General features: G+C 44.1%; 1 protein-coding gene across 2 annotated transcripts in view; it reads right to left on the bottom strand.

The window, feature by feature from the left end:
• The window catches only part of CEP128 (centrosomal protein 128), a 722,948-nt gene that overhangs the window by 673,626 nt on the left and 30,945 nt on the right, over positions 1-18,377 (bottom strand). For both annotated transcript variants that reach the window (XM_069208366.1, XM_069208365.1), the window contains exon 2: positions 7,284-7,445. In XM_069208366.1, the coding sequence (XP_069064467.1) occupies positions 7,284-7,430 (147 nt within the window). In that variant the 5' untranslated portion in view covers positions 7,431-7,445. The remainder of the gene's footprint in view (positions 1-7,283; positions 7,446-18,377) is intronic.

Raw genomic sequence — 18,377 nt, 5'->3', positions numbered from 1 at the left:
CTATTTAATTCATGAGATAGATCGAATTGTGAGCAGCTAAAATTCGGTATTTTGTGAACCGACCTATTAACACACGGGTTGGTTCTCAAAATACCACAGTGGTTTCAAAAATACTGGTCACAAACTGCAACCAATATTTTGCGAACTGTGCGTCATACATTTGGCCTGAAGTTCCTTGTGGTGTGCATTTTGATTTGAGAGCAGTTTGAATAGAGATTGTGCCGAACATCGTGCAGTTACTAATAATATACCACTGAAAAAAAACCTACTACACAAGTCTACATCTGACAATTTACAACTTGCTTTGCAGCCAGTGTCTATTTTGAGTTACCAGATGACTCCAAGTCAGCTAGAAGACTGCACTTCTACCTTGAGCTCGTATTTGCAAGCCACTGTCATATGGTGTTAGGTTCTGATTAAAATAAGGTTTCTAACATTATATGCAATCTGTCTAAAAATGAGTCATCATTGTAAAAAAAAAAAAAAAAAAAAAAAAAAAAGACCGAATAAGTACGAATTAACAGTATTATTGTATGTTGGTCTGTACTTGCCAGCTGAAGCAACCTAAGTGTCTTGTTAAGTTCTCCACTTCTGCTTTCATCCAGAAATGCTTCGTGAATCTGGCCTGCTGAAAGCAAGGGCAAATTTAACCTTGATGCAGAAAATAATTATTTTCTGGCAAACTCGCAGTGCAATGTTTTAGCTGTAGCGTAATTGTGGCACAGATCCAAAAGCTTTCCACTGTTTTGTGGAGGGAGGCCTAGGAGTGCAGAGGCATGTGGGAACGACTAGGAATATTGTTATACTGTCAACTAGAAAGTATGGCTCTGAATCAATTTATGTTTCCAGGCCCATCAAAGGGGAAGTAGGGCTTGGAAGGACGGAGATAATTATTCCCAAGTCCCATGCTTTTAGGGGCCTCATGCTGCAACCAGTATTTATTGATGTTGGACCTGATGCCTAATAATGTTCTTCCCCCAACCTTTTCCTACCTTGCCTCACTTTTGCTCATCTTCTTTGTTGGCCCCAGGACTCTGGGCACTTTACCACTGCTAACCAGTGCTAAAATGCACGCGCACACTCCCCTAAAACATGGTAACATTGGTATATCCACAATTGGTCTATTTAATTTTTTCAAATCCCTAGTAAAGTGCACTATGTTTGCCCAGGACATGTAAGTTAAATGCTACTAGTGGGCCTTCAGCACTGATTGTGCCACCCTCTGAAGTAGCCCTTTAAATATGTCTCAGGCCTGCCACTGCAGAGCCTGTATGTGCAGTTCCACAGCTATGTCAATTTGCCATTTAAAACCCCTTACCAAGTCTTAAACTCCCCTTTTATTACACATACAACACCCCTAAGGTGGGCCTTAGGTAGCCCGTAGGGCAGGATGTGCTGTAAGTAAAAGGCAGGACATATACATTTTAGTTTTATATGTCCTGGTAGTGAAACACTTCCAAATTCATTTTCACTACAGTGAGGCCTGCCCAGCTCATAAGACAACATTGTGGATTACTTAAAACCTTTACTAAGTACTTCCTGATTGAGAAGGAGTAAGACTGTCATGCTTGGTACTTACAGACTTGTGATAATAAATCCTCTTTAATGGTAAAGTTGGATTTATGATTACAACTTAAAAAATATCACTTTTAGAAAGTTTGAATTTTTCTGTTTTTAAGCCCTGTGTGCCTGCTGTCTGCCTCCAATACACGCCTGTGTTGGGGGACAGCTGGGCTTTGTGCATTCCCTCTAGACAGCCACACACAAAGGGAGTTGAGGTGTGGATTTTACATCCTGATGGCCCATCACCAGGTTGATGTGCCTCCCTGAACTAGATGGGAGGGAGGAGCTAACACTTGTACCCGAGTAGGGCTGTGTCTGTCCTTACACAAAGCAGTCTCCAACCCCCTGGGGTGTGCCTGGGGCCAGGGAAGGAAAGTCAGGGTCTTGTGCACTACAAGGACTTTCCTTTGAAGTTTACCTACTTCAAAGTCAGAAATTTGTATAAGTATAGGGCCTCTGAGACCACAACTTCAGAACACTTCTGGACTGAGGACATTCTGCAGGAAGAAGAGCTGGATGCTGTAGGAGGAACTGCCACTCTGCCTGTTGGTTTGTTGTGCTGCTTCTGTCCTGGGAGTGAAAGGACTGCACTCGTAGACAGTTTCCGCTGGTTGTCGCGTAGGAGTCCAAAGTATACTCATAGCTCCTCTATGCAAAGCCAATAGGTCTCGTCTATACAAGAGCTATTGGCTTGGCAATGCATTTTTGCCATGGTGAACATCAGGGTAGCTGCTGTTCAGCATGGCTAAAGGTTAGTGGCATGGAGTGTCAGAGTGGAGGAGTAGAGTTGCAGAGTGGATTTGTTGGAGTAGGGTGGAGTAGAGTGAAGCAGAGTTGAATAGAGAGAAGTAGAGTTCAGTGCTTCAGTGGCAGAGTGTTGTAGAGTGCAGTGGTGTAAAGAGGAATGTGGTGGCATAGGGTGGAGCAGGTTGTGTGGATTGGGGTAGTTTGGTGTATTGTTTTGGGGTACAGTGGGGTGGGTTGGTTTGGGGTCCAGTGGATGGTTTGGGTGGAGTAGGGTGGATTGGAGTGGGTGGACTGGAGTAGGCTCGACTGGGGTGGTTGGACTTGAACTGGAGTGATGAGACTGGGGTGGGGTAGACTGGATTGAGGTTGGGTGATGTGGACTGGATTGGAATGGGTTGTCTGGAGTTGAGTGAACTGGAGTGGGGTGGATTAGATTGGACTAGAGTGGACTAGACGGAACACGAGTAGGGTGGTTTGGTTTGGATTGGAGAGGAGTGGGGTGGATTGGACTAGAGTGGGGTAGATTGGAGTGGAGTGGACTGGAATGGGGTGGGGTGGGGTGGGGTGGGGTGGGGGTGGCTGGATGGCTTGGAGTAGGGCGGACAGAACTGGAGTGGGTTGGATTGGCTTCGGGTAAAGGGTGGTGCACTGAAGTAGATTAGATTGGAATGTGGTAGAGTGGAATGGGGTTGACTGGAGTGGTGTGGGGTGAAGTGAGCTGGATGGGGTGGACTGGACTGAATTGGGGTGGGGTGGATTGGATTGGGGTAAGGTGGCATGCAGTGGGATGGACTGAACTGGGGTGGGGTGGATTTGGGCAGGTTTGATTGGGGTGTACTGGAGTGAGGTGGACTGGAGCGTGGTGGATTGGATTGAATGGGGTGGATTAGATGGGGTGGAGTGGGGTGGGCTGAAGTAGGGTGGAGTGGAATAAGGTGGATTCAATTGGAGTAAGGTGGATTGGAATGGGGTGGATAGGGGTGGGGTAGATTGGAGTAGGATGGGTTTTTGGAGTGGGGTGAATTGGCCTGGATTTGAGTGGAGTAGACTGGATCGGACTGAGATGGGATGGATTGGAGTGGGGCGAGATGGATTGGTGTGGAGGGGATGGATTGGTGTGGAGGGAATGGATTGGACTGGAGTCGAGTCGACTGGATTGGAGTTGGGTGGACTTTTGGGGTGGGGTGCATTTTTGGGGTGGGATGGACTGGAGTGAGGTGGATTACGCTAGTTTGGACTGGGGTGGATTGGATTTGAGTGGGATGGATTATAGTGGACTGGAGTGGGTTTGATTAGGGTGAACTGGATTGTAGTGGGTTAGATCGATTGGGGTAGACTGGGTTGCAGTGGTGTGGACTGGGTTGTGGTGGGTTGAAATGGATTGGAGTGGGGTGGAATGGATTTGAGTAGGTGGATTGAGCTGGACTCGTTTAGAATGGGTTGGAATGGTGTGGGGTGGACTGGACTGAATGAGGTGGGATGGGCTGGAGTGGGGTGGATTGGACTGGGGGGTGGACTTGACTGGAGTTGGGTGGATTGTGGTGGACTTAGTTGGAGTGGGTGGGGCAGAGTAGGAAGGATTATGGTGGAGTGGATTGGTGTGAGGTGGGTTGGAATGATGTGGGGTACACTGAATTGGACTGTATTGGATTGGTGTGTGGTGGACTGGAGTAGAATGGATTGGACTTGGATAAGGTGAGGCAGGGTAGAATGGAGTGGGGCAGACTGGGGTGGGTCAGATTGTTTTGGATTGAATGGATAGATTGGAGTGGGGGTGATCGTTTTAAATAGGAGGTGGCAGAATATTGTGGATTACAGTAGGACAGATTGTTCAGAATTGAGTGTGGTGGATTGAATTAGGGTGGACTGGATTGGGGTGAGGTGGATTGAATTCAATTGGGGTACAAATGCAGTGGGACACATTGGAGTGGACCAGATGGTTTTGGATCGGAATGGTGCAGATTTGAGGGGGATGTTCTTTTTAGATTACAGTGGGGCACATTGTTCTTGATTAGAGTAGGACAGATTGTTTTGGATTGGAGTGGGGCAAATTGTTTTGGATTGGAGTGGGGCAAATTGTTTTGGATTGGAGTGGGGCAAATTGTTTTGGATTGGAGTGGGGCAAATTGTTTTGGAGCGAGGCAAATTTTGGATTGGAGCGGGGCAAATTTTGGATTGGAGTGCGGCAAATTGTTTTGGATTGGAGTGCGGCAAATTGTTTTGGATTGGAGTGGGGCAAATTGTTTTGGATTAGAGTGGGGCAAATTGTTTTAGATTAGAGTGGGGCAAATTGTTTTAGATTAGAGTGGGGCAAATTGTTTTGGATTAGAGTGGGTAGATTGTTTTGGATTGGTGTGGAGCACCCTGGAGTGGGGCAGACTGTTTGGAATTGGAGGGGAACAGATTGAAGGGTGGCTGATTGTTTTGGGTTAGAGTGGGCAGATTATTTTGGACTGGAGTGGGGAGATTGTTTTGGGTTGGAGTGTTGAGGACGGTTTCAGTTTGAGATGAGTAGATTGTTTTGGGTTGGAGTGGGGCAGATTGTTTCGGACTGGAGTGGGACAGATTGGAATGGGCAGCTGTGTTTGGAATGGAGTGGAGGAGACTGTTTTAGACTGAAGTAGGCAAATTGTTTTGGATTGTAGTGGAGCAGAATAGAGTGTGGCAGGTTGTTTTGGACTGGAGTGGGGAGGATTGTTTTGGATTGGAGTGCAGCAGATTGAGTTGAGCAGATTAATTTGGGTTGGAGTGGGGCAGATTGTTTTGGATTGGAGATGGGAAGATTGTTTTGGACTGGAGTGGGGCAGATTGGAGTGGGGTTGTTTTAGATTGGAGGCGGGCAGATTGCTTTGCTTTAGATTGGAGTGGGCAGATTTGTTTGGACTGGAGTGGGGCAGTTTGTTTTGAAATGGAGATGGCTAAATTGTTTTGGATTGGAGTGGGGTAGATTGTTTTAGATTGGAGTGGGGCAGATTGTTTTGCCTTGGCATGATGTACACTGAAGTGGGTCAGATAGTTTAGGACTGGAGTGGGGCAGATTATTTTGGATTGGAGTAAAGCAGATTGAAGTGGGGCAGTTTGAAGTGGGGTAGATAGTTTAGATTGAAGTGGGGCAGATTGAAGTGGTGTACATTGTTTTGGAATGGAGTGGGGCAGATCGTTTTGGATTGGAGAGGGACAGATTGTTTTGGATTGGAGGGGGCAGATTGTTTTGGAATGGCGTGGAGCAGATTAGAGTGGGGTAGATTGTTTGGGGTTAGAGTGGGGCAGATTGAAGTGGGGCAGACTGTTTAGGATAGAGTGAGGCAGAATGGAGTGGGGATTATTGTTTTGGATTGGGGCGGGCAAATTGGAGTGAGGCATATTCTTTGAGATTGGAATGAGGCAGATTGTTTTGGGTTGAAGTGGAGCAAGTTGTTTTTTTACTGGAGTGGGGCAGATTGTTTTGGATTGGAACGAGACAGATTGGAGTGTGGCAGATTGCAGAGGGGTGGGCTGGGAGGATTGGAATGTGGTGGACTGGAGTGGGTTGGGCTGAGTCTTGGTTTGGAGTAGGGTGGATTGGAGTGTGGTGGACTGGAGTGGGGTGGATTGGACTGGAGTCAACTGGATTGAGTGGAGCGGATTGATTGAGTCGGGTGGATTTGTGTGGGCATGAGGGGGTGAACTGAAATGGAGCAGACTGGAATGGTGTGGGGAATATTGGCGTGTGCTGCACAATTATGTGTTAAAGCATAATTTCGGAAACAACACAAAATAAAGAAATGTCGCTTTGCAATATTTAGAACAACATAATTTTCATCTTTTGAAAACTGCATCCACGAGCAAAAGCAAAACACGAGGGCAAAGTGAGAAAAGAAGAGTTGGCAAAATAAAAGCAAAGAGGTAACTATGAAAAATTAAACTTTGCAATTTTCTTTGTCCCGCTGGGCATGTTTTTGCCAGTCACACGCCTTCTGTTTGCAAGGCTCTAAAAGTTAAAAAGAAGTACTTCAATCACATCAGGACCAGAAGACAGGCACTGATTAGGCTGAATCAATCAGTGCTTTGTTCCACCTGCACAGACAAAAACGGAAATGATGCTTGGCCTGCAGTGATGAATTACAAAGCTTTAAGGAAGAGTGCCATGCAAGATAAAAAATGGTAAGCAATGAGCGGGGTCCAAGCCCCTTTTAGTTAACAAAATAATTTTGCAAGCAAGACGCATACGCTAGCACATGCTTGTGCAGGCTCAGCCCTAAAAATAGCAGTTCTGACAGGCATACTCATTGGTACCTGAGTTACAATGAGTGTACTAAATGCCACACTACTTCTGGCATCACAGCATCTTGCCCAAATTGCTCACTTTTACTGATACAAACTGTTGTGATAATTCACTATCCGATGTGTTTCCTGTATGTGATATGTATGTGATATGTATGTATGGGATAAGTTCTTTATAAGCTGCCCCGATACTCGCAGAGGTGCCAGACCACTGGAATTCGGTTTCCACATATTATTACTCCTGGACATATTTGCTACCAGCAAAATTGAGATGGATGCATTTTTTGGAACAGTAATTCAGACAGGCATGTTCCCTGATAAAGCACTTCTGGTGGGAGCACTCAATGCTACAGTACCTTTGATGGCAGATTCATTGGCGATATAATATTGGTTTTCTGGTGCAAAAATTCTGACAACGGATTCTGATGGAAGTGACACTTTCTTCTAAGGCAAAGGAACAATACACTGAAATGCACGATTCCATTGCATAGATTTAAAAGATTAGGATGTCCCCATTGATATAGTTGAGGGACTGCCTTCAAAACTATCAGGAGGAAAAAGCACCAATTACAAACAATAAGTCATTTCAAGAAGGAACCTCTGTTCACTATCCCTATACTGATTTCACTGGGGAGAGGGGCATTAGTATGCCTAGCTCAAGCGACCAGTGTGTGCAAATAGATTGCTTTACACATGTAGTATTTGCCCACCTGTAAAGTGCTCGCTAAGGTGTGAATCTTCTCTGCCACATCTCCGGCACCACCGCCTCTAGCGCGGCCGTGGGTGGCACGCAAGGGCCCTCTTTTGCCTGGCCGGTTTCGGAGGAAGGAGTCGGAATCGCTGGATGATTCTGCCATTGGTATCTTTAACTCCTAGGAGATACAAACAAAAGCCTAAAAGTTAGAAAAATGATCTATGCATCATTCATCAGCCTGAAAGTCCACAGACACAAAACAGTATTGCAGTAACCACCCACATTAAGATGCTCCTATAAAACAGAGAAAGTTGAAGTAATTACATCCAAAAACACTCTCGAGAAGCAAGACGATGTGAATGTGGCAAACCGGAGATCTTCAACATATGGGTGTATGGGGAGCACTGTGTATTCCAATTTTACATATGATCACTCAATACTGACAAGCAATCATTGGTGTCCAGTGACTTTTAGGTATCTTCGCTAGTAAACAATTGTCAATCCAGAATCTACCATTTGGTTACTTTGGTGCCTATAAAAGCCACTAACATCAACTAGAGTCTCCTTTACTGCCTTCCATTTTTATTACTCAAGGTAGGCTGTTTGTCTTTACTTTGGCCATACCAATGTAATTTTCTAGAGCAAGCCATGTACAATTCCAACTAAAAAGGTCACGGGCTGGCTGATATTCCTGAAATTGAAACAGTAGGGAAAGAAATCTGCATTACAAAATATAGATTTTCTTTTCTTTCACAAATGGGAATGCCTTGATTGGATACATCAAACCTATATCCACATAATTTGTAAAGACCCTAAACACAAAGGCAAAGGATCTGGCAGGGGTCAAGGCCTATATAATGAAAGTAAATAGGAGACTGGAGATAAACAAACAAAGGGCGACCCCCAGGATAACAAACGACGCAAGTCTGTGGCGAAAATAAGTTGCCATGTTAAGAAGAAGCCGATTCCGTTCACCTTTGTGGACATTTTGTGTTTGACTTGGGAAAAGAATCAGTTATTCCCTTCTCCTTAATTCTTAACCTGGAAGCTTATTTTCTGCACAGAAAGCATTGATTAAGAGAAAGAAAAGATCTGTCCGCTTAATTCATTGGTGGAGGTTAAAGCCACCTGTTCGTTCCTCTCTTGTGGGTTTTCTTGTGTCTAAACCCACCCCCTATTCCTACTGAGAGCATCGGCTAGCCAGCCCTTCAGCTCTAAATCAGAGCTGGACGGCAATGTAGACTCATTCATTTTTGCCTCCAAATCGCTTCGAAGTTATGCACAGATTTCCAAGCATCCTGGATGTTTTGTTTTCCCCGAACAAATAGGCAAAAAAAAATCTAGAATCTTATCTTTGCAGCTCGAAAGCGCAGTATTAGAACATTCTGTCTGGTTCTGACCCGCGGAACTGATAATACCACAGGATGGTCATTTTCCTTGACAAATTTCTGTCCTGGTGGTGCTTTAAATGGGCCAGAACTTACCTGTACTCTGTACTGACTTTTAGAATCTAGCACTTCGATTACCGGAACTTCTGCTCGGCCAAAGAGAGCGCCGGTTACTCACAGGGACAGAATGGAGGCCTTGTGGACTTATCGGTCTATGAGGAGCAACGATGCTGCTACTGACGAAGCTGCCAGTGTGTCCAGCACACTGCTACCCTGGGCCCCACTGAAACATTTGAAAACCACTCGTCTGCATTATCTCAGGCCTTCCCAGAGTTTAGGGGGACGGGGCATCATACTGTGAATGAAACTGTGCAGTCCGCTTCGTTCTACATACCCTGGTCAAACCGGATTACTTTAGAAGCCATCCCAGAATCATTAGATGATCATCCGACTACTGCAGAAGTCATTTTCACGTCTTCAGACATCATCAAGCTCTTGATTTCAGGATGACTTGAAAATGAACATTTGATTACTTCACAAGATAAGAATATTCCTGATGACTGAGGATGACTTGAAGATTGGTTTAGGATTACTTCTTAAACTGAGATTGTTCCTGATGACTTGGGGGTGATTTAAAAATGACTATCTGATTACTTCAGAGGCATTAACAAGATGAAATTGTTTCTGTCCACTATTTTGGTTGCATTTTCATCAGGAATGCTGTACCTTTTGGCTGAGCACTGAACAGTGAAAACTATTAAGCTACTAGAGCTGCCGGTAACATACAAATAAGCAAACAGTGTGCTTTAGAAAAATGTGTTAAACGTAATTTGCAGGGTAATAATTTTACTGTTTTTATTACATTGAAGTACACCGGGGCAAAAAATAAATTGTGCAAGTGCAGGTGCATTTAACAGTAATAAAAGTTAGTAAATCTTGATTATTGGGATATGCAAATTTCTTGAAATGTTTATTTTTAATACATTTTTAAGTAATTTTCATCTGCTATGGACTAGTTCAAGCAAAAAATACCTAGCCACACCATCCTCCAACTGCTGCATAAATTATGATTCCAACAAAAACAATGTTTCCTACACAATGGGGCCTTAAAACAGACTGCAGTCTTGGTGCATGCAATACCATGGCAAGAAAATTGGAAAAGCTAGCTAGTCAACTTTCAAATGTTTATTGGTGTATGCAGACATTAAACAGGTAATAAATAAGTGAAATGTTTGTAGATAGGATTATGACCTCAACTTATGGTCTGGTGTGGTAGTTTCATATTTGGAATGCACAGAATAAGAGGAATCCCTTTTATTATGTACTACAAGAAGTGTATACAGGTAGGTAGTTTTATTTTCTGATTGGTGCAATATTGTCTGTTTTATGCAAACTATTTTACTCTGGAAGTTGTAAAATACATTGTTAGGAAAATGTTGCTTCTGTGCTTTTAGGACTGGCAAAGGATTATGTGTTGGTAAAGAACATTTTATTTAGAGCAGCTAAATGTGTTTTGTTCTTAAACGCTGTATTTTCGAAAGCATTAGGGTCCTGTCTGTTTCATTTGCCATTATAATGTCAAAATAGTTATACAAGAATTCCACAGAATGCATGCATGCCAACATTTTAAAAGACGGTGATTGTAGGAAAGTACCATCTTGCCTGGCATGTTACCCCCATATTTCACTGTATATATGTTGTTTTAGTTGTATGTGTCACTGGGACCCTGCCAGACAGGGCCCCAGTGCTCATAAGTATGTGCCCTGTATGTGTTCCCTGTGTGATGACTAACTGTCTCACTGAGGCTCTGCTAACCAGAACCTCAGTGGTTATGCTCTCTCTGCTTTCCAAATTGTCACTAACAGGCTAGTGACCAATTTCACCAATTCACATTGGCATACTGGAACACCCTTATAATTCCCTAGTATATGGTACTGAGGTACCCAGGGTATTGGGGTTCTAGGAGATCCCTATGGGCTGCAGCATTTCTTTTGCCACCCATAGGGAGATCTGACAATTCTTACACAGGCCTGCCAGTGCAGCCTGAGTGAAATAACGTCCACGTTATTTCACAGCCATTTACCACTGCACTTAAGTAACTTATAAGTCACCTATATGTCTAACCTTCACCTGGTGAAGGTTGGGTGCAAAGTTACTTAGTGTGTGGGCACCCTGGCACTAGCCAAGGTGCCCCCACATTGTTCAGGGCAAATTCCGCAGACTTTGAGAGTGCGGGGACACCATTACATGCGTGCACTATACATAGGTCACTACCTATGTATAGCGTCACAATGGTAACTCCGAACATGGCCATGTAACATGTCGAAGATCATGGAGTTGTCACCCCAATGACATCCTGGCATTGGGGAGACAATTCCATGATCCCCCGGGTCTCTAGCACAGAACCCAGGTACTGCCAAACTGCCTTTCTGGGGTCTCCACTGCTGCTGCTGCCAACCCCTCAGACAGGTTTCTGCCCACCGGGGTCCAAGCAGCCCTGGCCCAGGAAGGCAGAACAAAGGATTTCCTCTGAGAGAGGGTGTAACACCCTCTCCCTTTGGAAATAGGTGTGATGGCTGAGGAGGAGTAGCCTCCCCCAGCCTCTGGAAATGCTTTGATGGGCACAGATGCTGCCCATCTCTGCATAAACCAGTCTACACCGGTTCAGGGATCCCCCAGCCCTGCTCTGGCGCGAAACTGGACAAAGGAAAGGGGAGTGACTACTCCCCTTACCTGCACCTCTCAGAGGAGGTGCCCAGAGCTCCTCCAGTGTGCCCCAGACCTCTGCCATCTTGGAAACAGAGTTGTTGTTGCTCTAAGTGGCCAGTGCCAGCAGGTGACGTCAGAGACTCCTCCTGATAGGCTCTTACCTCTCTTAGCAGCCAATCCTCCTTCCTAGGTAGCCAAACCTCCTTTTCTGGCTATTTACATAATTTACAATCCATACAACTCATTACTTACCAAAGTATGTCACAACACGACTCATAATTTATCCCCAGCACAGAAACTCTGAGCCACGCAAGACACTTATTTCTTGACTCACAAGATTCATGGCCACTCCTGTGATCAAAACACTCCATCAGCTAATTAAACAGCTCACAACTACAAGACCAGTCACCACCCACCACTGCCATTCACCATAGTCTGTGATAGCACCCTCATTCACATCACCACTGAACTCCAGCATCCATTTTACCACTTAAAGGCTTACTTACAGACACTCGACCACAACATAGTTCTTGAGCAATCTCATACATGCACAATGACTCACTCAAGACCAGTTCGGCACCGATGATACAAACCTCTATATGTATAGACATTGTTTTACATCTGCTGTCAACAAAATTACTTGATTTTAACAACAATCATCAAAATGAAAGACTGAGGGTGAGGCATAATTAAAAGAACAGCAATAATATGATTAGCAGCTCTCTGCTTAGTGCAGTAGTTTAATATGCCAGTATTATTAAGTTGCAGTAGTAAGTGACAATCGTAGAAAAACTATAAAGAAGTAATAGTGGAATTATCTTGGATTAAGATGAACATGTCTGAAGCCCTTGCAGGTAGGGCTGGGTACATGTTCAGTGGAAAGCTGAAGTAAATTCCAAGACAGGTATTCCTTTTCTTGTTCCCTCTTCTGTTTTCTGTGCTCACGTAATAGAGTGAGATGTTTACTTGTTGTCAAACAAGGAATTCGCTTTTTCTGATAAACCGCCCTTGAAACAATTATTTTTTGTTGAAGTAACTGCTATGCCAGCAAACTAATAAAAGTGTGAACTTCTTAACGTCCTGTGTATGTCAAAGGTTTACACACTACTACTCAAGATCATCCTAGAATTATACATTTGCATATTGAAACTGCCATGCAGTGATACAGCTAGAAGCCATCCAAGGGTAATTCATCCCCATCACTAAGTCATCATCGAGTAGTACAGTCCCATTCTGAAGATATTTTGGGATCATACTGGAGTAATAAAGCCTCATTCTGAAGTCATCAGAAGATCATTCTGTAATAATACAGACCCATCATGAAATACTCATAGGATCATCCTGGAGTAATACAACTTAATCTTGAAATCATCCTGGGATCATCCCACAGTAGTAAATTATCATCACATGTTTTCCAGTAAAGTTATCAGGAACCCATCCTGGAGTAATCCAGCCTAATCCTGAAATCATCATGGGATCATCCTGTAGCAGTAAAAGATCATCACATGTTTTCCACTGAAGTAATCGGGAAGCAATCCTGGAGTAGTTTCCAGGATGACTCTAGAGTCATCTCATTTAAATATTTCGCCCTATACACATACTTCAGGATGGTTTCGGATGACTTCCCCAGACAATTGCAGGAATAGCTCAGCTGAAGTCATCAGATGACTTCAGAATGACACCAGGAGGATCTTCCTTTTTGACTTGGGTAACCTTCCAATGCACACAACACTCAAATGTAAAAGTCTCAATGCACATAGTCCCTTATAGAGACAGCACTCATGTTTGCATCGGGGCACAACTAGACCCAAACTTCGGCTGGAGGAGGGGGTGGAGGGTGGAATAGCACGGGGTAGAGGCCAGTACATCAAGTGGCAAAAGTGGGGCTACCAGTTCACACAATGAGGGAAGAGACATTCTCAGAGCCAGTAAAAGAGCACACATTGCCAATATGTCTGCACCTAATGTACTAACACATGCAAACAATATTCATGAATGGCTGTATGGACACATCAAAGCCAGATCTACTGGCTTTACTAATAATTCCACTCAGACACTTGGGGCATATTACGATATTGTCATACATGTAGACTTGCTGCGCTGCACTGTGTGACAGGGAAAGGGCAGGAATGTGCCATATTTAAGTCAACACAGTGCACTCCTGCCTTTTCCCCTCTGCTGGCACCCTTTTTGCAGCCTAGTGCCAATGCGGGCACCCTTGCACCATGTACAATCATATGCTGATCCTCTCTGTCAGTCGGTTACATGTTCAGCTACCAAATACCTGGGCAAGAAGCACACACAGTGTTTTGTGAGGTGGACTGTGAGAGGTCAGCACCCAGCAGCCTGCGACAAGGCACAGTGGAATATTGCACCCCATGTGTGTCCCGAATGTGGTGCACATGTGCCGCCCTACCCATACTGACCTACATAGCAATCATGAAATAGAGGTGCACAATGGCAGGCGGCTCTTCTCCGCTGCTTGTGTAGGGACTGTTAGAGTAAAATGCATGACTGTTAAAGTAACTACTTGATATAACACTGTTGTCAAGCCTTCACTCCGACGCAAATGCTGCGTGATAGGCCATTGGTGGCCTTCCTTCACGGAAAGAGTAGGCATCCAGGAGTATTCTAATCAGAGACTGCCTGAGAAACTATCTTTTAAAAGTCCCTGTTCCCACTCATAGGTGCTGGTGCCACATACCATCTGTCATCTAAACAAAGTAACTGTTGCCCAAACCTCTATTTGCCAATATCACTTTGCACACTCTAAGGACCAGATTTACTAAGGACTTGTGTTGCACTTCGTGACGCCAGTTGTTGCAAGGCGACGCAAGTCTATTAGTGATATTAACTAAGCCATGCAAAGACACTTTGCGAGGCTGTGTGTGGTTTAGTGAAACCAAGGTAACATGTTCCATGGGTGGGATACGGGCTTTCCCATGCATCCACCCATGGATTTTGACACAATCCCAGATTTACAAAGGTCTGTAAACTAGGATAGCGCCAAAATGGTGCGCCTCCCTGAGCTAGGCTTAACAAGGAGAAATACCTTTATTGTTCCTTGTTGCTTCCTCTTTGTATATGTTCTGTATTCTGCAGCACACATACAAAGAGGAAAATCACTTTAAGGATTGTTTTTGTACAGGAAGGTATCCCTTCCTGCACAAACACAACCCTGCCATTAGCGCAGGCCCCCTTCACCATGGCGCAAGGATGCCTGTGTTGGTGCCAGGCAGTCTCAATCAAGTGCACAGCGCTAAGAGACACACAAACATGCCATATCTTTGTAAATATGCCACATTTCTGCACTGTCCCTTTCATGCAACACTAAGTAGCAGGTTGCCTTGCTGCTTTGCATGAAAGGAATCTGTCCCATAGTTTTTTAGCCAGTATTGACATTTTTAGAAGCAAAACCACAAGCACATCAATCCACAGCCCTCAGCCACCCCCCCCCCAAGAAATGCAAAATGTTATTATTGAATAAAAACAATCTGGACTGCTTGATGGACACTGAATCATTTCAATGCAACACCATTTAAAAAATAAATTAAAACAACTTTCTTCCCTTTTTTTGCATTCGTATAGCACTTTCTATCCCATGTCATGTGCAGTAAGTGCTCTATAAATGCAATCACATACAATCTGTGCCATTTCGGTTTAGACAGACTCAGTCTAAGGTTGGTTGGGAACAGGGTAGAGATTACCTTTCAATTGCAGAGGCTGCCTCGGTCATCACAGTGTTAATGGATAATCACTGTATGCCTGTAAAATAATGAGGAATGCTGAAGCACATGGCCTTGCCCATGAGGTCCATGACAGCATAGTTAGAATCACTAGTGACCTTTCCAGAATCACAGAAGCTGAGCATGTCTTTCTAAATAAAATGTTTCCCTGAACATTGCTCTGCCCAGGCGGACCCAGGAGCTGCAGCCTGGGCTATGGACAAAGAGGGGGGGGGGGAGGTTGCAGGGGATGAAGCCCCTTTACCCCAATGGGTGTTGCACGCCTGGTTTGCATACACCTCTGCACACTGTCTTCCATGCACGCAGGTCTTTGGGAAGCCACTCTTTCCTAGAACATCCTTGACCAAAAAAAAAATTCTGTATATTCAGACCCTGCTACCAAGCTATACACCCTGGGCACTCAGTTTCCCAGTGACCAACGCGCAAACTATTTTGTGTATCCAGACCTCATGTTTACACAATTCATCAAGCTTATATTCTCCTGTTTATGTTTTTGCCTTGTGCAAGCAGCCCCCATGTGCGGCCTAAGTGCACACACCACTAACATGCATATTCCTCTTGTGCACATATATACTTTACTAAGAATATCACTGTGCACTCGTTAGCTTTTGCACAGACTCCTTCTGTGAACTCTAACCACTTCCGCACACAGTCCCTATTTCTTAGTACGCAGCTGTTGCCTTGCTTCAAGTGTCCCCATCAGCTCTGACTTGTTCAACTGTGCTATTCCATAGAACATACTATATACCGGAGTGCTTACATAGAATTAAGATATCCTTCTCCCCCTTTGTACTAGATGCAAAACCTCACGAGGCACTCTCTTCACAAGATTTAGGACTGCTCCCTCATCCAGCAAGACTCGAGACAGTTTCAACGTGAAATGATGACAACACTAGGCTCCCCCATAGATATGTCACCCAAAACGCTCCTTCTGTGTATAATGGACTCTCAAGATGAAACACATACCCAGCGTCCCCTTATTGGATTAAACTATTTGACAAACGTGATATTGCTAACCACTGGAGGGACCCGCAACCCCCTACTATGCAAGAAAGGCGTGCTGGTATGGACTGGTGCTGGTACCATCCACAAAATGCTTTCTATCTCTAAAGCACAGCTCTCTTTTTTGGTATTAGACTTATACTCTGTGTAATGTCTTTTTCTGGTTTTCTCAATCAATAAAAAAAAAAAAAAGTTTGGGAATGAAAAGTGAGCCTGTCAGTCCTGCAGATTACCTCCTTATGGCTGCCATGTACAGAGCAGGGTCAAGGTTCATGGTTTGAGTTTTCCACATTACCTATAGCGCAATGTGAGTTTAGACACTGTACCCCCACCAGAATTTAATTAAGGTACATGATGGGACAGTGTGCATCTTCTAATAGAATGGAGTCTCATATTAGGAAGGACCTTTTTTTCCTCTGCGCCGTACTCTAAGCTTTTGCAAAATGAGTGTGCCAACTTGAGATAGTTACAAACGCATCACAGATGCATAGTTAGGACTGATTTGTAGCCATGTACACCAACACCCGTGTTAAATGGTAGAAGTGCATGCCCACTTTAACCCCACCAACCCTGCTTATGGCAATCTGAATTAAATGCTCTAGTTTAAACATGACATTTCGATAAACTCTACGTAATGATGGTAACCCACAGATTATGTAACAGTGTGCTCTCTGCCCCAATACCCCATTGTAATTTATTGGTGAAAGGTTGCATTCTGGCTCTTTTGGGGACATTTCTCAATGCAGGACGCTGACACCTGACTATTGTCTTCAACATTCTATTGGACAACAGCCATACGATGGTTTTGAAAAAGGACCGCCTCATAGGGGCAGCTTGTACTGGGTTGACATGACATAGTACTGAGAAGGGAGAGTGCCATGTGTCTGTGGTCGAAGGGAGGAGTTTGGAGAGGACTCTTTGGAACAGAAAATAAGCCCAGGTGAAATTGTAATTTATTCCAGAGTAATCTTCCACAATTTCTAGCATTTTAGATTGAAACATCATTCAGGCAAAGAACATATCACAGCAGCATGGAAGTAATGTAAATAAATCAAATAAGAGGAACTGTTCACGACATATGCAATTTTACTACATTTTTCCTAGCACAAACTGCATCTTTGCATCCAAAATGGATGCAAGGATGCACTTTCGCTAAAAGTAAAAAATAAAAATAAATAAAAACTAGTATTAAATGCAAAAAAAACGGAGTTTCACATAACAAGGCACAATTTGAGCATTTCATGTCATTTTTGCCAAAGCAAACGATGCTAGTTTCAGTCAGGGTTGATATAATTGCATTTCATGGACAGTTCACACTCTACATTGTTAACCAATACAGGCAAAGGTGATGTTGACAGTTCTACTGTGACAGGCTAGGTGATTATTATTTTTTTTTAAATAAAATCCTGGTGGTGCAAGCCTACAGTTTCCATACCGAAGCTTTGGTATTTTGTCATTACAGTCCTCTCCTTCCATGTCTCATTATTTAAAAGACTGTGCCCATGCCTGGAAGGCGTCAGCCTACAAGTCGTAAGCATTGTTCATCTCCAAGTCTCTGGTCTATCCACTTACAACAAGTATGTGACCCCGGGATGAGGCCTGCATCTTAAGCACTAGGCCAAGCGAGAGATTTCAGCAGACAGAAGATGGCGAAAGCCCACCAACAGAAGAGACCTCTGATTGTGATGGACCGTGAGCGAACAAGAGGAAGAACAGGACAAAGAGCAGTGGAAGGCCTTGAGCACTGAGCAAAGGCCTGCGATGGGCTAGAAGACAGGGATAGAGAGAGAGGTCATGAGTGCATAGCGCTGTTTGTCTAATTTAGAGATCGGCACAACAGTTGTTTATTTGTTCAACATATATTTAAATTGACTATTGCCACCCATGCCATTCTTATAGCTTTGGGGTCCATGGAATAGTCTGAATTGTCACACTTGTAGGAGTGTGATGGTTAGTTTTTGTGTTGGTACCGTCATTGGCAGCGATGGCAGGGGCAATGGGTGGTGCAAGCTGCACTGGACTCCTGAAGAGGGATCTGTCACTTATTGCTTTACAAATTAAGCACTGGCCTGTTGCTGAGAGGAGAAAAGCAGGGGCAAGATTAAAAAATGATGATGCTGAGTGAGGCTTGTTGAAACCTACGAGCCCAGGAATGTACACGTAAATTTCCACTGAAGCAGTGTTACAAGATGAAGACTTCAAGTGCCCAACAAATCCAAGTGAGAGTTCACGGAAGCAATAATTTAGCGCACATAAAAATCATAA

This window comes from Pleurodeles waltl, chromosome 9, assembly GCF_031143425.1.
Source record: "Pleurodeles waltl isolate 20211129_DDA chromosome 9, aPleWal1.hap1.20221129, whole genome shotgun sequence".
NCBI lineage: Eukaryota > Metazoa > Chordata > Amphibia > Caudata > Salamandridae > Pleurodeles > Pleurodeles waltl.
Note: the sequence above shows the minus strand (reverse complement) of the source record. Positions and strands in the feature narration are given on the sequence as shown.